Here is a 24,800-nt window from a genome sequence, read left to right as displayed (position 1 = left end):
GGGAGGAAATGCCATCTGCTTCACCATGGCCAAAGCTGTGTCTGTGGTAAAAGCAAAGTGCTCCGTTTGGTTTCTGCGCCAAGCGGTGGAGAGAATATTAAATCCCTGATGTTCCTCGAGGGAAGAAGGAGCTAGCAATTGAAGATGCAGGGCGGAGAGTTGGGAATCCTGGGCTGTTCCTGGCTCTGCTATTAAGGCGCTGCGTGACCTTGAGCAAGTCAGACACCTCGTGCTTGCAAATCCCAGCCTCAGCCGGGGAGGTGGGCACCTCGCCCAGCACCCCGACTCCCTCTGGCTTCTTGGGGGGGGCCAGAGCTGCTCTGCAGCTTGGCAGTGCCTGGCCTGGCTGCCAAACACTCGCAGCTCTGATCCCACGCTAGGACGCACGTGGGCCCCGGGCACGGTGCTGCTCACTGCAGGTGCTGGGGCCTGCCTATGCTCGCCTTCCGCAGAGCTTAAAGCTCCCAAAGCCTGGCCTTGCTGTTTCCCTTTCGAAACGGGGATCAGACGTTAATTAAAGTGCTATTAAATGCCCTGAGGTCGCAAGCTGGAGGCTTTTGCTTTTAAATGCAAAGCATTTCGCAGCTGGAGGATTTGGGTTGCTGAACGTGGCTGTGAGCGCGTTGCCCCGTTCTCATGCCTGTACCCAAATAGTTGGCCCATTTCAGTGGGGTTTTAGCAGCTTTGAGGTTGCAGGGGCGGAAGGGGAGGCAATGGAGGAAGTTGCACGTCTCTCAAGCTTCCTTGAGAGAAGATTGTAATCTGCCTTGCAGAGAGAAAAGTTGCTCCCCTTTCTCCCTGCCTTCTTTAGAGCCGGGTGGGTGCCAGTGCATGGTAAGAAGCTTTATTTTGCAGGGCTTGCTGCTTTCCAGTCTTAATCTCAAGTGCTTTTTCCTGTCCCAAAAGAGCAAGTGTTCCTAAAATGTCTGCAATGCACTCTTAAAATGCTCTTGTCTCGAGGAGTTTACAAATCTGTCAGCTCCTTTGATCCTCCGAGCTTGCTTCTGAAGCTGTAGGATTATTTGATGCCATAAAAAGGAGATGTTTTTCTTCTTCTGGGTACTGAGATCCTGAGAGGCATTAACTGGGAAATCACCTACCACAATCTTGAGCTTTTCAATATGTAACAGGCTCTGCTGGGGATTGAAACACAAATGATGTAGGAGGCCTCCACCCAGCTGTCCTGTGAGAAAGGTAATTGGAGTGTGAAGCGTGGTTAAGCCAGGTTCAAGGTATCTCTTTTGGATAGAAAATTTGCAGCTGTAGCTGAAGCTGAGTTAATTTCCTGTGAGAGCAAGTGGTAACGGCCGCAGGAAGCGCAGGGCATTGTAATGGATGCTGGGGAAGCCGGGCAAAAATTGCTCTTCCTCGAGAACAGGAGAAGTGAGCCTGAGACTTTGTCGGGAGGCACTTCTCCTGCAAAAATCCAACATGTGGGGCTTTATTTTTAGGCAGAGGATGTGGAGGAGAGCAGATGTTCCCGATGACTTATTTTGAAACAAAAAAACAACACGCTGCTTGCGCTACAAAATTAGCTCAGAAAGCCACCGTCCCCCTGAAAGATGCTCGAATGGAAAACTTCCCAGCATCTCCCTTCCCACAGGGTGGGGAACGGAGGTGCGATGCTGGCTCTCGCTCTTTCAAGGCGACGTCAGTGCCTTGAAACTGCTCCTTGGGTTGGGAGCCGTGTCTCGGGCAGGGCCGGCTCTCTGTCGGGAGGGTCGTGGGGTCCTGCTGCGTGCTGCCTGCAGAGCAGTGCCTGCAGGATTGCTGGAGTTGCTCGGGAATACCACGCTCTATCAAAGGCCCGGGAGGAAGACAAATGGCTGCGCTGGCGGGGGAGCTGGGGAGGGCTGCGTGAGTGAGGCTGCAAAAAAGCAGGGTGTAACCTGATAGTGGAAAATCCTCGCCGAGGGGTTCTGGCGAAGCACGCGGGCTTGCAGCCTTTGAGTTGGGACAGATGCGAGGCTTCAGTCATCGGCGTGGAGCAGGGATCGCTGCTGGTCCCAGTGTGTAATCCTCGCAGCGTGCTGCCCCTGCTCTCTGCCTCCCTATCTGCAAAAAAAAAGAAAACAAAACCCCCTTATCTCTGGTTGCAGCTCGAGCCCCTTGCTCGGAGGCCGGAGCAGATTTCTGTCAGCTCTCGAGTGAAAACAGCCCCAGCCCCACCCAGCAGCCTCAGCTCGTGCTCCTCGGGGCTCTTCTGTTTTGCAGCGAGTCCCAGAGCTGCTCCAGCTCGGAGCTTGGAGGCTGAGCCCTGGGCCAGCCAGAGGAAGGGGGTGCTGGGGTGCGGGGGCAAAAGCTGTGGCCTGGGGAAATGTTTCTGCCTTCCTTATCAGAAAGCAGTGCTGATAATCTCCCCTCCCTGGTGCTCGTGTTGTTCTCGGGGCTCTGTGGCCCTCCAGCCAGGAGGCAAACGTTGTTCTGGAGCTATCCCCGTGCAGCAAATCCTGCTCTGCTCCACCTGGGCCCTGAGCCTGCTTGGTGCTGAGTCCCCTAGCAGAGGCAGCGAGGTGTGCTCGGTGCCAGCCATGCAGCCAACAGCCGGGTGGGTGCTGCTGTAGCAAGGGAGGAAGCAAGGGACAGATAGCAGAGAAGAGGGGGGCAGCCCCGTATCAGCAGGGTTTTGCAAATAAAAAGGGTTTGTGGTGGTTTAAGGGGGGGGTTTGATGCGTGGTGGCAGCTGGGGACACCTCCAGTGTCTGCCATCCCTGCCCCTCCTGCTGCCTTTTGTCTGCGTTTGCCTTGCTCTGCCATCCGGGGAGCAGGAAGGGGCTCGCGAAGCTGTTCGTTCCTCTCCTAAAAAGGACAGTTAAATACCACCAAAAGGACAGCTAAGACCTCCTAAAGCTCCTGTCAAAACAGCAAACGCGTCCGTGCGAGGGCTGCTCCAGCCAAAGCACCAAACGTGCCTCTTGCCTTCCCCTGGCTCAGCCGCTCTGTTTGCATTTCTCCTCCTCCCCCTCAGCTTTAATCCAGGCTTGCAAAGACTCAGCCTGCCCCAGCCATGGGGTGACGGGGGGGGGCTCTGCCCTGGACCACCCCCAGCCCGCTCTCCTTCCCCCCCAGACCATGGCTGTGCCTCTGGGGCTGCTGCTGGCCCTGCTGGGCTGCAGCGCGGCGCTGGACCTTGCCCTGGAGGAGGCGTGGGAAGGCTGGAAGAGCCTTTACGCCAAGGAGTACACCAGGGTAGGTCCGCACGGGGCCAGCTCCTCTGCTCCTCAAGCCTCAGTGCACATGCTGGGGCCAGCTCCAGAGGGGTCTGCACCCAACGTGTCCCCTCTGGTGCTCCTGGGGGGGCTGTTCCTGACCCCGGGCTGCTCTGCCCCTTGGCAGGAGGCTGAGGCTGTCCGCAGGGAGATTTGGGAGAAGAACCTGCGGCGCATCGAGCAGCACAACCACGAGGAGGCCCAGGGGCAGCACACCTTCCACCTGGCCATGAACCACTACGGGGACATGGTAATTGTGCTCGGCACCTCCTCCGGGGACTGGGGGCCCCTCGAGGCACCCAGGGCTTGAGCCAGGGTCTGGGGACACCCATCCCACCCCGAGGGTGCTGGTGTCCCTGGCATTGGGCCGCTTCTCGGGCTGCAGCCCTGCTCACACACGTGTGCAACCCGCAGACGGACGAGGAGTTCAACCAGCTCCTGAACGGCTTCACCCCAGCGCAGCAGGAGGAGCCCCCGCTGCTCTTCCACGCATCGCCAGCTCTGAAGACGCCGGCAGAGGTGGACTGGAGGGCCAAGGGCTACGTGACGCCTGTGAAGAACCAGGTGGGCACGGGGGGGCAGCAGAAATAGGAGGCTGCATCCTTCAAAGCACCAGAAATCCTCTGGGCAATCCAGAGCACGGCATCCCCCTCCGTCAGCTTTTTGGGGGATGCTGTGATACCCCCCTCGTCTCGCCCAGGGGCACTGCGGGTCATGCTGGGCGTTCAGCGCCACGGGGGCCCTGGAGGGCCTCGTCTTCAACCGGACGGGGAAGCTGGTGGTGCTGAGCGAACAGAACCTCATCGACTGCTCTCGGAAGCTGGGCAACAACGGCTGCCACGGCGGCTACATGACCCGCGCCTTCCAGTACGTGCATGAGAACGGCGGCTTGAACTCGGAGCACATCTACCCCTACCTGGCCACAGTAAGGGGCGGCAGGCAGGAGGGTGGGGACGCGGGCAGAGCCGTGCCCGTGGGTCCTCAGCCCCGGTGGTCTTCTCTCCCCGTTTTTAGGACACGTCCAGCTGCAGGTACAACCCCCAGGACAGGGCGGCCAACTGCTCCGCCATCTGGCTGGTGGCTGAGGGCAGCGAGGCGGCGCTGGAGCAGGCGGTGGCGACTGTGGGTCCCGTGTCTGTGGCGGTGGATGCCAGTGGGTTCTTCTTCCACTTCTACAAGTCAGGTACCACCTCCCTCCTCACCTGGAGGAGTGGGGAAGGGTAAACTGAGGCAGGGTTACCTTGCTGAGCTCAATAGGGGAATGTTCAGGGGAATAGGATCAGCCACGCTGCTTTTGCCTGGAAATTAAGCCATTGGGGCCAACCCCCGGCTCACCCCATTTCTGCTCTTCCCAGGTATCTTCAGCAGCATGTTTTGCAGCCACCAGGTGAACCACGGGATGCTGGCCGTGGGCTATGGCACCAGCCAGGAGGGCGGGAAGAATGTGAGCTACTGGATCCTAAAGAACAGGTAGGGGTGGAGGTGCTCCCAGACCTGCTGCCCCCCCTGGGCATGGCCCGTCCTCCCCTTCTGCTGGGGCTCCTCTGTGAGCTCAGAGCCAGGCAGGGAGGGGACACAACAGGACTGTCCCCATCCCACGGGACTCTCCTGTGCTCCTGTCCTCTCTCTCTGCTTGCCCTCCCTCGACAGGGCCAGTTTTCCCCGCGTGGGAACGCAGATGTGCTCAATTCTTTGTCTCTTCCTGCAGCTGGTCGGAGGTGTGGGGCGAGCAGGGCTACATCCGCCTGCTGAAGGGCGCCAACAACCACTGCGGGGTGGCCAGCCAGGCCAGCTTTCCTCTGCTCTGAGCCTCCTGGGCCAGAGTGTGAGGCAGAAGGCAGCCATCGCCACGTGTCCCTGTCCCGCCTGGCTGCAGGGACAGAGCCGGGTCCTTTGTGAAGGGGTTTCTGTTTGTACGTGGGGAGAAGCAATTAAAAGTGGCCCGGCTGATCACTCTGTTGTCTGCAAAAGGGGGCAGGTGGGCTTTGGCTGCCTCAGCACGGCTGGTGCAGCTGGTACTTTTCTTTCCCTGCTGGGAAAGCCAAAGCTCCTTTCTGCTCAGTGCTCGGAGCTTTCTCTGCCTTGTTCCCCTCCCGGTGCCCCTTTTCCTTCCATTGAACTCCCAAACACCACAGCCAGGACTCCATCTTCTGACCGTGCCTCCAGTTCTGCTTGACCCCTACAAGCCCAGCTCTTAAAAACAGGTCTTTACTGAAGCAAACCTACATGACGAGGTAGAAAACGAACCTCCCTCATGCTGCTGCTTATTGCCAACCCCTTGGTTCCCAACGCGGGGCTTTGTTGCCTCAGGAGGGTGACGGGTGCCAGGCTGGGCTGAGGGGGTCCCACAGCTGCCCTAAACCCCCCAGGGCCACAGCCTGGGGTCCATGGGGGCACTGTGAGGTGGCCACTGTCCCCTTGTCCCCTACCCAACGCCTCCACGTCCCCTCCATATCCCCTTGTCCCCACAATCCCTTCCCCATTCCCCCCTCCCCCCCCCTCAGCCCTGCCCACACCCAAGATGGCCGCCGCGGCGTCGGCCGAGCGCCAGGAGCCCGCCTTGAGCCCTCCCGGCCGCCGTAGCGCGGGCTTCCTGGCCAAGATGGCGGCGCCCAGCGGGAGGAGCGGCCGGGGGCTGTGGGGAGCGGTGGTGGCCGCCGCCGCCCTGCTGTGGCTGGGGGCCCGGGCCGCCGAGGGCCCGAGCGCCGCCGAATTCGACGTGAGGCCCGGCGGGGAGGTGCACTCCTTCTCCCGGAGCCTGGTGAGGGCCGGGGAGAGGAGAGGGTACGCGCCTCGCCCCGATTGGCGGGGGCGCACGTCGCTCTTCCGACCCCGCGCGGGGATTGGCTGACAGCGAGGGGAGGCGGGACTAGGGTGGTGAAGGGGGGGGTCCGGGCTGGTTGCTATGGGAGCGGCTGGGGGGGGGGGCGGCCCATAAAGGGGGGGGCTGGGGAATTGGGGGGGGTCCCCGGCCCATGGGGGGGGGCTCTGGGGGATTGGGGGGTCCCCGGGGGGCTCTGCAGAGGCTGGGGGGGCCCCAGGAGGAAGGGAGCCCCCCCCGGGAATGGGGACCCCAAAGGAGAAGGGGGGGCCCCAGGGTGGGTCCCCAAGGAAAATGGGTGCTGGGGGGGGGGAGGAGGCACCCCGGGAAGGTGTCCCTCGAGAAGGGGGGGCCCGAGGTAAGGGGCTTCCAACGGGAGGAGGTGCCCCCAGGGAAGGCCAGGGGTGGTGAGGGGAAGGGGGTGGCCAGGAAGGGGGGGTCCCAGGGGAAAGAGGCTTGCCAAGGGGACGGGGCTCTGTGGGGAAGGGGGGGCGGGTCCCTGGGCCCCCCCTGAGCTGTAAGTCCCCACACCAACACTGTGGGGTCCTGCTGGTACCCCACAGGACACCGCACAGCTCACCCCACAGGATAAGGGCCTTGCAGCCCCAACCAGCACCCCAGCCACACGGCCGGGGGGTGCTCCTCCTCGTGTCACCCCCACCACATGCTCTCAGGCGTTCGCAGATCTCGTGGCGTGGCTGAGAATTCGCCTGTGCTGAGCAAACTGTTGCTCACACGGAGCGTCCCGCTCTAACAAGGCTGCTGGTCTGCTCTTTTCGCAGGGAGGTTACACCTGCACCTTCACGTACTCTGCTCAGGGAGGAACGAACGAGGTGAGTCAGGCAAGCCTTCAAATGGTTCCCTTACCCTTAGGCCCTGTGGCTGCACAGAATAAAAAAAACATTCAGGATATCTGTGTTGACACCGGTGGTGACTGGGAAGGATGTGTATGCCCCAGAGATAAAAGGCTGCTATTTTGCCCCGAGCCTCCTTTGGTCAGTCATTGTCCTGTTCCCTAAGTTTAATTCGTGGCCTGGACAAGAAACTGCTTTTTCTCCGGAGAGGAAGTGTTTTCCTTTACAATCAGCTGATTCTAGGGCCCAGGAGCTGTGAGGGAGGGTGGCTGCAGCGTTTCCAACGCTGCACGTTTGCAAAAGTAGCTCTGTTGGATTCGCTTCTTGAACGGAAGCGACCTTCGTGCCCCCGTGGTGTGGTTCCAAGGCCGTGGCATTTGCAAGGTTTAAGGTCGTGTGCCTTCCCCGGGGAACGGAGAGTGACAATTTCACGCCCCAGTTGGTAGGAAGGGCCTTGTAGGAGTAAATCTCATGTTCTCTAGGAGGCTTGAAGGTTTTTGTGGCTCGTGCTGCTGTTGCAATAAGTGCAGTACAGACAGACACAGTTTGTACTTCCTTATCTGCAAGTCCTCTGAATAAAAGCGGGTCTGTTTATTTTAGTGTAAAAGGGAAATGAAACTTTAACTCTTTTCAGTAATGGTACTAATGGAGCTGTGGAGAGCAGAGGGTGACCACGCCTCGTGCCTTGCGAAATACAGAATAAAGGGAGCCAACAGCAATTGTCCTGTAACCGGGTTATTTTATAGTGGTTGACGCTTGTCGTGCCTGCAGCTGGGAGGCAGGGGGTGAGTGGGAAGTGGGAGGCTCTTATTTGCATTAACTGTGGAGGCCTTTCCCCTCTGCAGCAATGGCAGATGATCATTGGTGTCAGCGAAGACGACCTGCTCTTCTCCTGCTCTGTCTGGAGGTGCGTTGTTTAACCCAAAAGGCTCTGAGGCAAAAGGAACAGCAAGCCAGGTGGGATTGGGGCTGGGCAGCTCTGGCTTTCCTCTCCCACGAGGTGCTGTGACTCCGGGTGTGCTCTCGAGCCCGGTGCTGGTTTCTAAGTGCTGTTCTCCCCCCCCTGTCACCCCGCTACACTAGGTGGAGCTATGAGAGAGCCAGAGGTGGCTGTGGAGGGAGGGAGCCCCGAGTCCTGCTGCTCTTCTACACCCCCACCCTCTCTGCCAGCGGCAGGGACTAGAAGAAGCTGCCTGACTTGCTCCTTCGCTAGGAAGTCAGAGCAAGATGGTCCCTAATGCTTGTGTCCTGGAGAGCTGAGAGCCAGCATTCGCCCTTGTGCCTGAACTTCCGTGCTCTCACCTCCTGTGTAGCCTTTTCCTGCTCTTTATGTCAAAGACTGCTCTCGTTTCAGGCCACAAGGGAAGTCTTATCTCTTCTTCACCCAGTTTAAAGCTGAAGTGAAAGGAGCCAAGATAGAGCACGCCATGGCTTATGTAAGTCCCATCTGATCACGTGGAAGTAGGCATATGGGAGGCTGCTATGCAACATGAATTGGACATTGAAAACATTTATTAGGCATCTGTCCAGTAAAACATACGCCGCCACACCCTTAATTAGAGAGTGGTGGCAGTCAGGAGGGCGTCCTCAGAAAGGAGTTCCTGCACTGTGTTATTTCTGCTCCCTCTGTGCCATTGGGTAACTGCTGGCTTTGCTGGTGTCAGTGGTTCCAAAAGACACCATCCTGCCCAGGTGCAAAGGCAAGGGGAGTCTTGGTTTAATCTCAACAAATTCATTCTTCCATTTCCTAGCCTAGAGCGACGCAGCTTGCAGTCACCTGAAGGGCACAAGTCTGTAGTTTAAAGGAAATGGAAACATAGCCAGGGATTTTCCTTCAAATTTCCTTTGCAGATTTAATTCTTTCACTCCACGTTATTAAAACACGAGCTTGTTGTCTTTCAAAACGTGCTGTTTGTTTGCCTTAAATACAGAAGCTTCTTGGATTGCCTCAGTTGCCTAAAACTTCTTCCTTCCCGTTTCAGTCTCAAGCTGCAGTGGGTGGACAAAGCGACGTCCCTTTAAAACAGGAAGAGTTTGAAATCACTGAAACAACAGGTCTGTGATCAAGAGAACCATGTGGGAAAGGGCCTGGTGTGGGAGACAAGCCTGGCTGACTACCAGGAGACGAGTGTTTAAGCTTAAAGCAGATAGGTGACAATATAGAGGCAGACAGTGCACATTGTGGAGTCGGGAGTGTAGTGCTCTTAATCCACAGTTGGCAGCGAGATTTTGCAGGTCCCACTCCAGTGTAAATGCTAATTAGCATGGGGGAAGAATGGGTTTATCACAATGTGCTTGTACTGTGCATAGAAGGAAGTGCAATGCCCGACTTGCTGGCTTTATCGTCCTGGAAGGGAACCAGCAGGGCTGTTTTGTTCGTGCCTTACCATCTGTTTATCCTCTGCTTGTTTTCTCTCTTTCTAGTGTCTCACAGGGAAGGCAAGTTCCGTTTTGAACTGTCGAAACTCATGATCGTAGCAAAAACACCCCGTGATGAGCTGTGACCCCACGGACACTGTTGGGCAGGGCGTTTTGGCCGGAAGACCGTGGCAGATAACGGGGGTTACTTGTTACTGGCGGGTTTTTCGGTCGGCCAAACCTTTCGTGTTTTCCATATTGAAACGTGCTAGGGTCCAACACAAGTGGGACTTGGAGGTGTTAAGACAGATGCATTCTGTCTTGTGTCAGAGTAACAATGTGCTTTGCAGCTGGAAACCTCCTCTGAGACTCCTGATCTGCAGCCAGCCGTTCTGTTGCCCGCTTTCTGCTTCACTGATCTGCTGAATATGGTAAAGCTCCCCTCTAACAGGGCTCCTTATCTTCCTTGCTAGGAAGAGCAATGCAGAAAGATAAGCGGCTGGATTTAAGCAAGGTTTGCTAAAGGAAAGTTGTTAACTCTGGAGTCTCTGGAGGGTGGTGACAGGATTTTTTTCTCTGCCAGCATTGCAGGAGAAACAAATTAAATTGGGTAGGAGGGGGAAGGAAGGGATAGGGTTGGCCAAAGCTATCTGACTCCTTGTTGAGTGCAGCTATTGAAGACCGTCGCTGGCTTTGCTGGAGAGGATATTCTGTTCCTGCCTTAGCGCTGATTGCAGGTTGGGATAAGTTGGCATGGGGAAGGCAAAGCTTCTTATTCTGACACAACCCAGGAATCAATCCAAGCAACACTTCCATGTCTCAGTACAACTGCAGGACTATTTTATACGTACAGAATCAAATTTTTTTTTTTCTTATCTAGAGTAATAACAGTGAGGGGATGTGGAATTCCTTTCCTGTGTAAATAAACAAATAAATAAAGCATCGTGCTCTTGCCTGGGCTTGCTGTGGTCTGTGATTCCTGCCCTCTCTAGCTGGATGTCCAGCGAGTGGCGTGACCTTCGGCGTTTGCTTGGCCAGGAGGAGCTGAGGTGTCAAACAGGAGGCTGGAGGGTTTATGGGGCCCACCCGAGAGACACATCCCAGCAGCAGCACACAGAACCTGTAAGTTTATGTAACCCAGTGCTGTCGTGATGGGTGCTTTGCCCAGAGGTGATGCCTTGTGACGGCTGTGGTCACTGGGAGCTGCTTTTCCCATTTTGGGAGGAGTTCCCTGGTCTTTGGCAGTCTGGGGTTGCCTTGCACTGGGGATTTTACAGCTGCTGTTTTCCAGGCTGTCCCTGGATGCTTCCTTTGTGTGTGAAGGAAACCTGGTGCCAGTGCCAAGCCCTTGGTGGGTTAAGCATGGGCCTGGCTGCTCCACTGGGGTGTAAGAAACACCGAGGACAAAGAAAAATGCCGTGTGTCAGGAGATTCATCTGCGCAGAGATGTTTCTTGCAATTAAGGAGCATCGTGCAGCTGGTGCTGACATGCACCTCGAGAACAGAAGAGCAAAGCATTTCTGGCTGTCAGCACAGCAGCCGCCACGGCAGCATCCATCAGCCCCGTTCCGCTTTGTGTGTTCTCTGCATCTGCCAATACTCCACCGAGCAGCAACGAGCTGTTTCCAGCTCCGGCTGCTCCTCAGCACATACCTGACAGCTGCAGAAAGCCCAGCAGGGACAGGAACGTCTGTTCTCAGATGTCGCACACCAAAATCGACTTCTCCCTGCCCTCTCCAAGGGGCCAACAGCTTTGTGAACCTTGGCTGCGTTCTCCGTGCGCACCTGTGAACGTGCCTACCCCGCGTCCCGAGCTGCCTTGTGCAATTAAATTAGGTGTGATATTTGGAGCCATGCCGATGAAATGGCAGAGACTGGGGGGTTTATTTCTTTTTTCATCTTTAAGGCTGAAACTTATCAGCGTCTCAAACCAGCAGTGGAAAGGGAGTGGTGAACGTGAGCGGCTGGGCTGCTCTCCGCTTGGCATCTGCGAGCAGTCGGCAATCGCCTGTGCCTGGAGACATCCCATGGAACAGGAGGCACAAGAAGGTCAGGAAGATAAGGCCGGCTGAGATTGTGCAGCGTCTTGTATGCTAAAAGGGCAATTTTCAATGCTCAAAGCAAAGATCAGAGTGTGGGAAATAGGCCACTGCCGGCGCATCCACGCTCCGAGCGCACAACATGCCGTAACTCCGTAAGGTCACCCCTTGCCTTTTGTTACCAGGGTTGTGCTTTTTTAGCTCCTGCTGTGTGGCACGGGGACAGAGGGAAGGCTCGTGCAGGGGACGCAGGCACCCCCGGGGGGCCCCAGCCCTTTGCTACTGGTCTGCACTGGGATTTCGCAACGTTTCTTCTGCGCTGCTTCAGTGCCGGCTGCGCAACGCTGCTGTGCCAGGGAGCAGGGGCAGGCAGCGGTTCAAGGCAGGGGTGGGAGGATCTTTGTTCTCATGCCAGGGGGAAAGGAGAGCAAAAGCCTCCGGCACAGAGAGCAATCCTTATTTAAAGGACAAAGCCGCCCACAGCGCTCATTTTGTGACTGCTGCCCGCCTTCGTACCAACCACATGGAGCAACCAAGCCAAACAGGTGAGTTTATTTAAATAACTCATCAGGGCTACAGAGTTTGCTAAAAAATAACAACCATAACTCACTCAGGGACATGTAAAACATGTGAAATTCTTGGGACAGCTTTGCACAATTACTGAGGAAGGCATCTAAGCAATCACAGTGACACCGTCCACAGGAAGGCAATTCCAGCTGAGTTTTGGATGAACAGACGGGCCTGGGATGAGAAGGTCCCTGCAAGTCACTTGGGTGACCTGTGCAGCCCCAGGGGACAGCGCAAGGGGGATCCTTCTGCTTGCCAGGACCTGTCTCTAGGAGGTCAAAGCCTCTTCCAGCCTGCAAGGCACAGAGGCGCCTTCCTGTGCCGGGCAGCACAAGCCCAGGGCATGGTTTGCCCCCCCGTATCGTGGAGCTGCTCAAACCCTGCTGAAATACAGCCACGCAGCTCCAAAACCCTCTGGTAAGAGGGTATCACAACCGTTCCTCCGAGCAGCTGCCCACCCGCTCAGATTCACCTTACAGGTGTTATGCACCACGAGTCTTTGGTTTGTTTGTTTTTTTTCCATAGGAGGATTACAATCAAGTTCAGTGTGGAGAGTCCAGTTCCAGCCAGTTCCTTGGACTCTGCGCTAAGAGCACTTGGTGGGCAAAGGAAAAAAAAAAAAATGTACATCAGGAGCCCGGGGAGGCCAGAAGCCCAGGATCTCCTGCAAAGGACTCAGCCCAGCGCAGGGAGGTTTGCAGATCCTGGGCATGGGTTAGACAAAATCAAGAGGTTGAGTCTTTTACATTAATGAGGAGAAAATGGGAGAGTTAGCACTAGAGAGAGAAGGACGGGAAGCCTGGTAATCACCAAAATACGTCCCAGCCTCAGTCTCACAGGTAACAGGATGCAGAGTCCGGCAGCGGCTGCCAACAGCCCCGCGCGGCCACTTTTATCTCTTGTCCTCCCCTTTCATATGCTGTCCTCCTCCAGCATCTTGTTCACGCCTTCGCAAATCCTCTTCAGGTGGGTGCGGTAGGGCTCGGCCGGCCCGTAGAGAGCCGAGAGGAACTCGTAGTCCGCAAAGTGATTGAAGACGTGGTTGATGCGGGAGTGTGACTTGGCTGTCAGGTGGCTGTTGACAGCCTGGTGCAGCAGGTCCCGGCACTCGGTGAGCACACCCGACATGACCCTGCGGTCGAAGGTGAAGTCTATCTGGTGGAAGCTGACGGCTGTCATGGCCAAGGTATGCACCTTCTTGCGGAAGCGCTCCATCACCAGCAGCTCCTCAGGGCTGAACTGCCCGTTGCGGTACAGCACGCCCAGCTTCATCACGATCTTGATGAGGTTTTTGATGATCTTCTGGGCCTCTTTGCGGTTGTGGGTGTACTCCTTGGTGGCCCGGTAGAGCTCATCCAAGATCTCGCTGCTCGTGTCGTCGATGAAGACGTTGGCCACGGTCTTGGAAGCCATTTTGCTCAAGAGCTTCTTCTGGGCCTGCAGGGCCAAGCTCTTGGTGCTGAAGGTGTCCATCTCTGTAGGGAAAAAGAGGCACATGCAGTTCAGCCCATGCACTGGAACAGTCCCTGTTACCTCTCCTTCCCACGCAGCCTCCTGGGAGGACAAAAAGCATCTCAGACAAGACCAAGAGTGGTTCCCAGTTGGGAAGCCCCTGGGTGCCAGGGCAGAGAAGAGCCGAGCCCACACGCCAGATTTTGGTCATGGGGTGTCTCACAGGGCACTCCTGGCTTTCTTTCCCCCAAAATGTGGGACAAAACCACAGCATGCTGAGCCAGACAGCATGCGATGCCATCAAAGACAGCACCAGAGGTGACAGCGGGGTCCCTACCTGCGCGTGGCCCACGAGCCCTGCAACCTCCTGTGATCGGCACCGCGCTGCTACCTCCACAGGAAGGGCTCTTGCCCCATCATTTGAACGCTTCTTCCTTAAAACCTGACTCACTTCCTGCAGGGTGAGCTGGGGACGACCCAGGTGGCGGCTGAGTCACCGCCGCGGCCGTGTGCTCACGTACGGGCCCAGCTCCTCCACGCAGCACCCACCGCCGCACCAGGCCGCGGCAAAATATTGAAAGAAATACTGCTCCTTGTCTCTGCCTGCCTACTAGGACCACATATTCGGAGCCCAGGCTGGTTCTGCCACTGGTTTCCCACTCTGTGCTGGTGCAGCCTCACCTCAAGCACTGTGTGCAGTGCTGGGCACCACGGTACAAAAAGGATGTGAAACTGCTGGAGAGTGTACAGAAAAGGGCAACAAGATGGTGAAGGGCCTAGAGGGGAAGGTGTATGAGGTGTGTCTGAGGGCACTGGGCCTGTTCAGCCTGGAAAAAAGGAGACTGAGGGGAGACCTCATCACAGCCAAAGCTTTCTCATGAGGGGAGTGGAGGGGCAGGCACCGATCTATTCTCTGTAAAAACCATTGATAGGTCCCGAGGGAATGGGGTCAAGCTGCGACAGGGGAGGTTTAGGCTGGACATCAGGAAGAGGTTCTTCACTGAGAGGGTGGTCGCACACTGGGACAGGCTCCCCAGGGATGTAGTCACGGCACCAAGCCTGTCAGAGTTTAAGAAGAATTTGGGCTGTGCACTTAGTATATGGTCTGACTTTTTGGTGCCTGGAGTTGGACTCAATGATCCTTGTGGCTCCCTTCCAACTCAGGATATTGCGATTCTGTGATTCTATCACCAGCTCGACTCCCTCTGCGTGCATCTTGTGAAAGCAGCGGTCCCCAGGGCTGGTGCGGGGCTGTCCTAGAGGTGAATAATGGGAGGCCTCCCCCCTGCTCACCCCCAGCCCGACACCCAGCACCTCGGCGGGCCCCGCTTCACCAAATCAATCTGCTTGGGCAGATTATGGCTGTGAGAGCTGCCGTGAGTGAATAAAGTGCCACCGGCCCTGGAGATGCATCTTGCCCTGGGAAATCGCCGCGCTACAAATCCCAGCGAGGTGAGAACAGCTTGATAAGAGCCGCTCCTGCGCTGCGCTGGATGGGCAGAGGCAGGTTGCTTATGCAAGTGTCTGCACATGGCGCGGTCAGCCTGGCAAAAGGAGAGCAGGGAAGGGATGGGAGCGCTCTATAAATACATCACCGGGGAGGGAGGAGAGCTGTTTAAGCTAAAGGACGCTGCTGGAGTGAGGACGGATGGGGATAGATTGGCCGTGAATATGCTCAGGCTGGAGATGAGAGCAGGGTTTTTCTCCTCAAAGCAGCAGAGCCTGCAGCAGTCACCGAGAGGAGCGAGGGGATTGGAAAACATCGCAGGCAGGAGCAGCTCCTGCTGGCACGGAGCACACGTAGGGTGCTCGGGAGCCAAGCCTGGCTCCCTGCAGGGTTTGGATAACCACGGCAGCGCTGTCCTGGCAGCCCTGCAGTGGCCAAGGCTCTGTCTCGCTGCGAAGAAGAGCACGAGGCACAGCCCTCACCTGGCCCTGCTGGCCCAGGGAGATGGGGATGGGGTTACCCTGCCCATCGGGTGAGGGTTCAGCCTTAACTGCAGGTGGCTGGGTAAGGGGTGGCCGGGCAATGGGGGCAGCGAGCTCATCCCCAGCTTCCCGGGCATCTTCCAGCTGCCAGCTCTCCGCCCCTGCACACAGCCCGAGGTTGGGAGGGCAACCAAGGCTCTGCGAGGATGCGAATTAAGTGAGTGGTAACGGAGCCATCGCGAACGGCACCGTGCAAGATACCGCATGTGGCGTTATTTACAGCCCTGAGGAAAAACACAGAGGTTTGTAAGCATTTCTTCCAATGCGAAAACATTGATTTTTGCCAGCGTGAGCTTTGAACTGAGACTCTCGCACTTAATAAGACAGAAATGACAAAGCAGAGGCTGCTTTCGCAGAGCCGCAGGCGGCTCCCAGGCGGGCTGGGCTCATTTAACGCCATCGGCCCCGTGCACCAAATGCTGGCGGAGCCGAGCCCAGAGCAATGGGCAGAGGCAGTGCAGCCCCATGGCTCGCCCCGAGCCCTTTCCCTGGCCATGACGCCCACCGGGTCGAGGGTTTTGCAGCTGCGTTTGTGCCCTGGATCCTCCCGGCTCCATGGCAGCGTCCGGCCGCGTGCCTGTGCTGCGCGATGCCCTGGGAGCGGTGCCCGTATAAATAGAAATTCCCACGCCTGAGCTCTTTGTTGGGCAACCGCAGCCAGAAAGCAAGTGCAAACTCCACCCACAGAGCCCTTAAAAAATAGGAAGCACCAGCTTCTCCAAGCTGCCCTGCGTGCCCGCAGCTCCCAATTAGCAACCACAAGCACAGGCTCTGCCGGCACTGCTGGCGCTCAGCAACGCCTCGCTGCCGCACAGCCCTACCCTGCCAGCACCGGGGCGTGCTGGGCTGGCAAGAATCGGTCCTGGGGGGGAAACTGAGGCACAAATGGGTGCTGGAGGGTGCTCTCCTGGATCCCAAAGATGCAGTCTGCTCCCTCTCTAGCCCCGGTGGCTGTTGTGCAGCGTGCTCGCCCTGGACGCGTGCTACGAACCCAGGAGCGTCCACCCTCGCCTCGCGGGGCTTTTGCTGCTGCTCGGCCCTGTGCCAGCACCCAGCACCCTCCTCTTCCCCCAGGGACCTGCTGCTGCTCAACACCGAACGGGAGATTTCACAGGAACGAGACGTTTTCCTGCCGGGAAGGGCCCGCGGCCCCTCCTGGCCCCATTGTTCGCAGAGGGGCTGTCGCCACTATCAGAGCACGGAAGAGGCTGCCTTGCCCCAAAGAGCAGGCTTGAGACCGAAATAAACCACCAGATTTCCTTCCTGTTGCTGAAGTCTCCAGCCTCGCTCGGGGCTTGTTTTTTTTCCTTCTTCTTTTTAATGAAAACGCCCTTGAAAACCAGCAGCTTCCCCCGAAAGAGCAGCACTGAGCCCCGTCTGCTCCGGAAGAGCGCGGTGCGGCACGGCTCTGCCGCGGTGCCGAATGATGGCTTCACGCACAGCCACGGCCGTGTCTTTGAGGGTTTTTTCCACCACTTTTGCAGGATTCTGGATCCTACCAAGAAAAGCAGAGCTCCCAGGGAGGCTTTGCAGCCCCGAGTGGGATCGGAGGGCTTGGCTCACACCGTGGGGCTCAGCCGAAGGCTGCAACATCCGTGCTTGGTTCCCCGCCCGGACATCCTGCGCGAGCTGCGGAGGTGATGCTCTGGCACGCCCCGAGGCGTTGCGACACGCTCCTCTGGGGCCGAGCACGTGCGGAGGCCGGGGCACAGGCTCCCTGCTGCAGCCTGGGGCTTTGGCCGAGCACCACAAAGGCCACGGCAGCAGCAGGACTGAACACAGCCAGGACACAGCGGGCAGCCTCATCCTGCCCATCCGCAGCCTCCTGCTCACAGCCACCCTGCACGTGGCCAGGAGCGGGGCGGCCACATCCCCTCCCCGCCACCCCCAGCGCAGCCAAATCTGTCCCCGGGTGCCCAGGACAGGGACAGGCAGCTCCGATCCCCAACTCCCTACTGCGTGCAGAAGCCTAAACCCCCTGCACAAAGCAGGATGAGCCCCGCAGGCACCTACAGAGGTACCCACAGCACCTCTGCTCTTGCTTACCTGGTGTAAGCAAGAGCAGAGAGCGGCCCCTCATTAAGCAGCATCAATTAAAGCTCCCAGGGACACAAATCCCTGTCCAGCACCAGCACCCCGGGCTCGCAGCGCCAGCGCACGGCATCGCCGTGGGCACTTGGAGCCAGTGCCTCCATCGCCTCCCCTCCAGAGGAGCAGGGGCTTGGGGAGGGGGGGAATTTGCTGCTGTCCCCATCCAGTGCTCGCACTCTGCTGGTCCCGGTTCCCCCCCGGTGCCCGCAAGCCTCCAGGCCCCAATTACCAGGTCTCTGTCGGCGTTGCTTTGCGCGCCGCTGCTCCTCACCCCGGCAGCCCCCGCGAGCGCACAGCCAGCTCCCCTGGCAGCGGGATGAATATTTCATGCAGGAACACAAAAGCACTTCCATAATTTATGGGTCAGCGTGGAGCGAGCATGCAGCAACGAGGGGAAGGGCTCGAGCCGTGAGCAGAGGCACCTCCACCTCCTCGTCGAGGCCGTGCCCCGTGCGAGCCCCCGTGCTCCCGCTCCGTGTCCCTGTCTCGCCCCACTTCACCTCTCGCCCTCACAAGTTCCCTCCAACAACCAGTCCCCAGCTCCGAGGGCACCCGGAGTGGCTCCAATCCCCAGCTAATGCCAAAAGCAAATTTTTAAGGGGTGCGATCTCCCCGCTCTCCCCTCCACCACGTGTAAATCCTCCACACCTCTGCTTGCACCCCGGCACCACCACCTCCCCAGCCCCCTGGGCCCTCAGAGCCTGGCTCAAGCGCATGATCAGAGGCTGGAGACGCTCTCCTTCTCCTCCCCTCTCCATCCCCCGGCTCTCCCTGCCTGGATCAGTTTCCCACACCAGCTCTCCAAGCGTCCGACCAACATTAATTAATTAAACCTTGCTGCTGGATTACAGCAGGGACGAAGCTACTGCATGGCACAAGGCTGTAACTGGAGACCCCAACGGCAGCAGCCAGCCCGACCCCACGGCTCCCAGCCTCCCCGAGGCCCCATTTTTAGCAGTGTTTGGGTAGCAGAGGAGGGAGCCGGCAGTTTTTTCCAACAGCTCCTTGTTGTGCGTGGCCATGGGGACACACAGCACCGCTCGCCGCCCTCCCCACTGCCCCAGCCGGCTGCGGGGAACGAGCAGGGTCCGGCACGTGTGTGCACAACAGGGTGAGGCCCGGGAGGAAGCAACTGAGCAAACACCTTGCCTGAGGAAAGCCTCATTTCTTGGCAGCGGGAGCAGGAACCGTGGCTCAGGTCTCTCCTTGCAGCTGGCTGGGAGCCCGGCACGGGGGACGCTGCGGGGCCAAGCCCCGAGCCCCGGTGCCGCCGTGCCCAGCTCCTGCCTGGTGCTGGGTGGTCGAGTCCCACCCCACCGTGTGCTGGGATCGGCCGAGGGGCACTGCGGAGTGCTCGGCCGTGTCCCCCCCCCTGTCCCCAGCAGCTCCGGGCCGTGCAGAGGGAGGGGGACACTGCCACCAGGCTCCGCGAGGCTCCCCCCTGCCCGGCAGCTCCTTCCCCCGGTGCCCGTGCCAGGGTTGCGTGCGTGCACCGGGAGAGCACGAGCCCGGCAATTTGGCAGCGGCAAAAAAGGGGAAGTAATTATCCCTTGAAAAAAGGGCCCTTGAGGATTTTCAAGGTTTTATAACCAGAACCCCCCCCAGGAGCAAGGGAGGACCTTTGCCACCCTCGCAACGCGGCGCTCCCCACGTGCCCGAGGACTTTGGGGGCGGCTTTGGGGCTCTTTGGGCTCAGCACTGGGATGACTGGGGGGGAACGGGAGCAAGCAGGGGGCCTCAGCACCTCCCTGCACACCCCCAGCACCGCTCAGCCCTGCTCCGTCCTGGTGGCCCCACCAGCCCCTGGCTGCAGCCCATCGGCAGCGGCAAGCAGCCAAGGGCACAGCGGGGAGGGGGGGGGAACCAGAAACCACCCGAAATAGCCAGTGGGGTTTCTCCTCCGTAACAAACCCGGCATCCTCCGTAACAAAACCAGCCTGCCGGGGCTGGGAAACATCCGACTTGGCCCCAAAAATCGCAGGCGGATCTGAAGCAGCGCCTGGGAAGCTCGATTTTCCCCGGCAGCTCCGACGTGTCTGTGCAAGGCCGAGGGGCTCCGGGTGCCAACCCCAACCCCGAGCGTGGGAGCAGAGCCCCCGGCAGCGCTTCCTTACCGGGGTCCCGCTGCGGGAACGGCCGGGGGCACCCCTTGCACCGTGCCTGGGGAGGCCGAGGGGCGCGCAGGCTGCACGTGGGGAGGAAGAGGAGGAGGAACACGGGGAGGGGGTTATTTTGGAGCATCTGTCTCGCCTTGTATTTCCTCCTTCCCTTATCGGGCGGCGATCAGCCGCTCTCTCCCGCGGCAACTTCCTTTCTCCTTCGCTCGCAGGAGGCTCAGGAGGCTGATGGGGAAGTGGAAACGGGGGCTGTCTGTCCGTCCCATGCCGGGGGGGCCCGGCGGAGAGGCACCTCTCACCCCTCCTGCACGGGATCTGCGCCTCCAGGAGAGCGTGGCAAGGACAAAGCAGCAAGATTGGAGCTGAATCCTCCGGGACGGTTCCCATCCCCGCTGCCTCCCTCCAGCCGTGCCGCACTTTGTGCCGGGAAGAAATCTTTTACGGTTCCAGGCCTTCCCCTAAAACTGCCCCGTTTGCTCCAGTAAAACTTCGGCTGCGGGGGCCGGGGAAGCCAAATCTGACCCCCGACCCACAGAGCTCCTCCAGGCACGATTCCCCCCCCCCAGCCGAAGGGATTCATCCCTCGGGGTCAGAGAAATTTCGGTCCTTGGGAGCTCGACGCCCACGAGGGCGCGCGCGGCGGTGCCGCCAAGCCAGCCACGTGCGCCGGGTGCCCCGCAGTGGGGCTGGCCTCGAGGCGGCATTTTGGGAGCCGGGGAGGGGTGGGGGGGGGTTTGGGGGGGCCCCGTTTCCCCGGTGCCGGTTTCCCGTGGCGGGCCGGTTAGGCGTGGTGCACACAAACACATCCTGTTGTCGCCGAAACCCCAAACTCTCCCCACCCTCTGCCAGGCGGAAAGGAGGCGAGGCGGGGACCCAGGCGTGCTCCCCGCTTTGTGACCCCCCCCACCACGGGGAGCCCCTCTCCTTTTTGCCCGTTTTCCCCGTTTTTCACCTGGGAAACTGAGGCACGGCCAGAAGCGGGACCGAGGAGCCGGGATCCCCGTGCGCCTCCCCAAACCCAGCCCCGTTGGGGACCCCCAGCCCCAAACGGTGCCGTCCCCCCCCCAGAGCCCCCATCCCCGTGCCCCTGCCCGCACCCAGTCCCCCGGTACCCCCCAGCTCCCCGGGGGGACCCCGAGCCCTCCCCAAAGGCTTTGGGTGCCGGACCCCCCCCACACCCCCCAGCACCCCCGCACCTTTCCGGGGGGGTTTCCTCACCGGGAGGGGACGGAGCCTTTACCGGAGCCGCCGTTTACCGGTGGAGGGGGGGGGGGTGCACAAATCCTGGGGAGGGGGGGGCTCCCCGGTTACACCCCCCAAATTTACGGTACCGGGACAGGCAGACGGGACCGGGAACCCCCAGCCCCGTCGCTCCCGGGGTGCTGCAGCGGGGCACTCACCTGCCTCGGGGGGGGGGGCGCGGAGCAGGGATCGGGACCACCGGGACCACCGGGACCACCGGGATCGGGACCACCGGGGCTACCGGGACCGGGGCTCCTCCGGTGTCAGGGCACGGCCCGGGCGGTTTCGCTTCCCCCGGGGCTTGTCCGTGCCCGGCCGCCGCGGGGTCGGTGCCGGTGCCCCCGGTGCCGCCGTGCCCGGTGGTGCCCCCGGGGCCTCGGAACCGAGCGCGGCGGAGGGGAGGGGGGGGGTGGGGGGGGGGGGCGGGGGGGCGGTACCAACGGGCGGTGTCGGCCAATGGCAGCGCGGGGCTTGCTACGAAGCAGCCAATAGGAGAGCGGCGGGGGAGCCCCGGGGGGAGGGCGCTCGGTGCCCCGAGATCGCCCCGGAGGGACCGGGACCGGGGGGGAGAGGGGAAAGAGGGGAGGGGAGGGGCAACGGGGACGGGAACGGGAACGGGGACGGACGGGGAGAGGGGACTGGGGACAGGAACAACAGGACCGGGACAACGGGACCGGGAGAGGAGAAAGGGAACGGGACCGGGAACGGGCGGGGGACCGGGGACCGGGGATCGGGGAGGGACGGGGACCGGGGACCAGGGACAAGGACAACGGGACCGGGAACGGAGAAGGGGAACGGGACCAGGACCGGGGAACGGGGACCGGGACCGGGACCGGGACTGAGAACGGAGAGGAGGAACGGGACCGGGACCGGGGAACGGGGAGGGGGAATGGGAACGGAGAGGGGGAGCCGGGACCGGGGAAGGGGAACGGTGATGGGACCTGGGAGGGAGAGGGGGACTGGGGACCGTAAAGAGGGACCGGGACCGGGAAGGGGGACCGGGACTGGGACTGGCGAAAGGGACCCGGGACCGGGAGCGGGGAGAGGGAAGCGAACGGGAAGGGGGCACGGGACCGGGACCGAGGAGGGGCAACGGGACCGGGAAGGGGGAACGGGACCGAACCGGGACCAGGACCGGGGAGGGTGAACGGGAACCGGGCAGCGACCCCTCTCCACTCCCCCCGAGCCCCGACCGGGACCCCCGCAACCGGACCCCGGGGCCGGCTCCTCCCGCTGCCGCCGCTCCGGTGCCCCCGGTGCCTCTGCCCAGCCCCCCGGCAGCTCCCCCCCGGCCCTTCCCGGGGCCCCGTTACCGCCGGGCCGAGCCCCCCCCGGTGCTGGTGGGGGTGTCCGGCGGGGCCGTGCCGGTGCCGTTAGCCCGGGGTGCGGCGGGGAGCCGGCCGTGCCCGCGGTCGGTAGGTGGCAGCCGCACGGAGCGGGGCTGGGGCCGCCGGGGGTGGCTCGGTCCCGGTCCCGCTGCCGGTGCCGGTGCCGGGGGCAGCCCCCGCGCCACCCCGCGGAGCCCACCCGAGGTGCGCGGCCCAGCGGCAGGGCTGGAGGGGTGACCCTGCCGGCCCTTCGGACCCCCCGTCACCATCCCCTCCATCCCCTCCATCCCTCCGTTCCCTCCATCCCTCCATCCCTTTATCACCTCCACCCCTCTGTCCCCTCTGTCCCCTCCACCCCTCTGACCCTCCCCCTCCATCCCTCCATCCCTTTATCCCCTCCATCTCTTCATCCCCTCTGTCCCCATCCCCTCCATACCCATCCCTTCATCCCCTCCACCCCTCCGTCCCCTCTGTCCCTCCATTCCCTTCATCCCCTCTATCCCCTCCATCCCTCTGTCCCTCCCCCTCCACCCCTTCATCCCCTCCATCCCCATCCCCTCCATCCCTATCCCCTCCATCTATCCCCATCCATCCATCCATCCCCTTCCTCCTTCCCCTCCATCCATCCATCCATCCATCCCTCCATAACCCTCCCTCCATCCCCTTCCTTCCCCTCCATCCATCCCCATCCATCCCCCTCCATCCCTTCCCTCCATCCCCTTCCTCCCTCCCCACCATCCCTCATCTTCCTCCTCCCGGCCCGGCAGCCAGGAGCCGCTGCACAGGAGCCTAATTCCGAGCGGTGGCATTAAACGGATTAAGGGTGGGATTTTGAGTGGATTAAATCCGGATTAACCGCAGCACTTGAATTGAATCTTGGCTTCACGCAGCGGCTGGGAAGTGAACCACCGCCCTCCACCCCTACCCAAATCCCCCCCCAGCCCCTTTCTGGCCCTGCTGCCCCCAGGGACATCACCCACCACGGGGTCCTGGGACCGGAGCATCCTCCAAATCCCCGGCGCATCTCAGGGGTGGCTCTCCCCACCTCCCCGAGCCCCAAACCATCCCCTCGTGCCGCTATTTCGTAGCCGAACAAAGCTAAGGGTGGAGGCCAGGGCTCTCCCCGGCCACCCCACAGCTTGCAGCAGCGTCCCCGCTGTGTCCGAGGATCCTCTCGCAGCCAAATCTCTCCGCAGCAGCCGCGGCAGCTGTTGCCGCTCTCCTCGACAGTTGCGGCGTCAACCTGCCCGGCATAAATCACCCTCGCGGGCTCATCTGTTCCTCTTGGCCACTCGCCGCGAGCAGCAACAACCCATTAGCTGGGAACAGCACGGCACGGACGGGCTAAGGAGACGGTGACGGATCGTGGAAGGGATGCTGGCGGGGCCGGGGGAGCGCAGGCAGCTTCCCGGCAGCGGGGTGGCTCCCGCGTGGCGCCTGGCCCCATTGCTGCCCCATTGCTGCCCCATTCTCTGTCCCCGCTGCTGGGCACCCCGTTGACCGAGCCCCCACTCCCCTCTCTGCTCAGAGCCCTGGGGACAATCCCCAACCTTGTTTCCGTCCCCTGGTGCCAGCCCCTGAATCCTTTTGGGGTCCCGGCAGCGGGTGAGGGTGGCGCTTGGCTCAGGGTGGTGCTGGGGGTCTCCTCATCCCCTTTGCCTTCCCTGCCCCCCCCCTCCCTGCTGGGTGCCCCCATCCCCAGGCAGGCAGAGTGGCTGCGTTGCTGCTTTCATTGCTGGTCAGTGGGGGATGAGCGCTGGTGCTGCAGGAAAAATAATAATAAAGGGAGGGGGAAGGAACAGCATCTGGGCCAAGCAGGCTGCCCGGCTCTCCTCCGGCTCTCTCCCTTTCTTCCTCTCATCCTTTCAAAGAAATAAAAAGGTGCCTCGCTCTTCCGCACACTGAACAATGACGCGGTCCCAGAGGGGGTCGCGCTTCTCTGCCTGCTCCCACGGCTGCTTCGAGCACGCCAGGGGTGGGCACGCGAGCGGCCCCTGCCCCAGCCCCAAGCTGGGCGAGGGAGAGCATCGTGCGGGGCAGGCAGCACCCAAAAAGCTCCCGAGCAGCCTCGTGTCTGCTCGGCGAGAGCACGGGGAGCTGCTGAGCACCTCCTTGGACAGCAGCATCGGTCCCAGCCCCAGGGGAGGGCACGGAGCCGCTGCCCCTCCGCTTGTCCCACCTTGCCGTGACGCTTCAAGGCCACCCTCCGACCCCCAGCCAGGTTTCTTCCACCCAAAAAAACCCTAAAAACAGCTCACCTCCACGGCGGTGTCCCCATAAAAGCCCCATTGTCACCAGGGGGGGTACGTGCCGGGTGGGGAAAGGCCACGGGGAGCGGCGAATCCCCCGGCCCCTTCCCGGCGGCCGGCGCTTTGCATTCCCCGTCCGCTCCCTCGCAGCTGCACCTCGCCACAATGGCCCCTTCTTGCAGCACCGCCGGGGCCTCCATCCGTGGCAGAAATGTGGCAGAAAATCCCGGGCTTGTCAGCGCTCCAAGGCGCCGTGGGGTCTGGAGGAGAGCGCCCCGAGCACGGCCCAGCCGCGGTTCTCCCCGTGGGGACGCCCTGGGGGGTTGGAAAGGGAGCGTGGGGGGGGTGGGTTAGGGCTGCCCAAGGGTTTGGGTGCAGCACCCGTAGCACAAAGGGAGGCTGGAGAGCCTTGGGTCAGGCTGTGGGTGCGGAAGGACCGTCCTGTGCTGCGATCCTGCTGGGAGAGACCGGGGTGAGCGGTGCT

The 24,800-nt window shown here is 60.8% G+C and overlaps 3 protein-coding genes across 11 annotated transcripts; 2 read left to right on the top strand and 1 right to left on the bottom strand.

Annotated features, from left to right (window-relative positions):
• Positions 1-457: 457 nt before the first annotated feature.
• LOC311424016 (procathepsin L-like) lies at positions 458-5,162 on the top strand. Of its 6 annotated transcripts, XM_084498760.1 has the most exons (9): positions 664-817; positions 1,131-1,194; positions 3,070-3,189; positions 3,337-3,459; positions 3,624-3,773; positions 3,910-4,134; positions 4,224-4,392; positions 4,565-4,679; positions 4,918-5,162. In XM_084498760.1, the coding sequence occupies exons 3-9, from the start codon at positions 3,073-3,075 to the stop codon at positions 5,015-5,017; spliced, it is 999 nt and encodes a 332-aa protein (XP_084354886.1). In that variant the 5' UTR covers positions 664-817; positions 1,131-1,194; positions 3,070-3,072; the 3' UTR covers positions 5,018-5,162. The 6 variants fall into 6 exon arrangements, with proteins under 6 accessions (XP_084354883.1, XP_084354886.1, XP_084354887.1 ...); XM_084498757.1 differs by lacking the exon at positions 1,131-1,194 and having other exon boundaries at positions 458-834; XM_084498761.1 differs by lacking the exon at positions 1,131-1,194.
• A 553-nt stretch (positions 5,163-5,715) lies between these two features.
• Positions 5,716-10,201, top strand: MYDGF (myeloid derived growth factor). The gene is made up of 6 exons (XM_084498772.1): positions 5,716-5,970; positions 6,813-6,863; positions 7,730-7,791; positions 8,239-8,320; positions 8,867-8,939; positions 9,309-10,201. The coding sequence occupies exons 1-6, from the start codon at positions 5,731-5,733 to the stop codon at positions 9,386-9,388; spliced, it is 588 nt and encodes a 195-aa protein (XP_084354898.1). The 5' UTR covers positions 5,716-5,730; the 3' UTR covers positions 9,389-10,201.
• Positions 10,202-11,811: 1,610 nt separating this feature from the next.
• TNFAIP8L1 (TNF alpha induced protein 8 like 1) lies at positions 11,812-21,103 on the bottom strand. Of its 4 annotated transcripts, XM_084498770.1 has the most exons (3): positions 20,898-21,103; positions 17,610-17,685; positions 11,812-13,323 (listed from the first exon to the last, which is right to left on the bottom strand). In XM_084498770.1, the coding sequence occupies exon 3, from the start codon at positions 13,319-13,321 to the stop codon at positions 12,761-12,763; it is 561 nt and encodes a 186-aa protein (XP_084354896.1). In that variant the 5' UTR covers positions 13,322-13,323; positions 17,610-17,685; positions 20,898-21,103; the 3' UTR covers positions 11,812-12,760. The 4 variants fall into 4 exon arrangements, with proteins under 4 accessions (XP_084354896.1, XP_084354895.1, XP_084354897.1 ...); XM_084498769.1 differs by lacking the exon at positions 17,610-17,685; XM_084498771.1 differs by lacking the exons at positions 17,610-17,685; positions 20,898-21,103 and adding an exon at positions 20,694-20,715.
• Positions 21,104-24,800: the final 3,697 nt, after the last annotated feature.

The sequence above is a fragment of the Aythya ferina genome (genome assembly GCF_964211825.1).
Source record: "Aythya ferina genome assembly, chromosome: 26".
NCBI lineage: Eukaryota > Metazoa > Chordata > Aves > Anseriformes > Anatidae > Aythya > Aythya ferina.
This window is presented reverse-complemented; position numbering and strand designations above follow the sequence as displayed.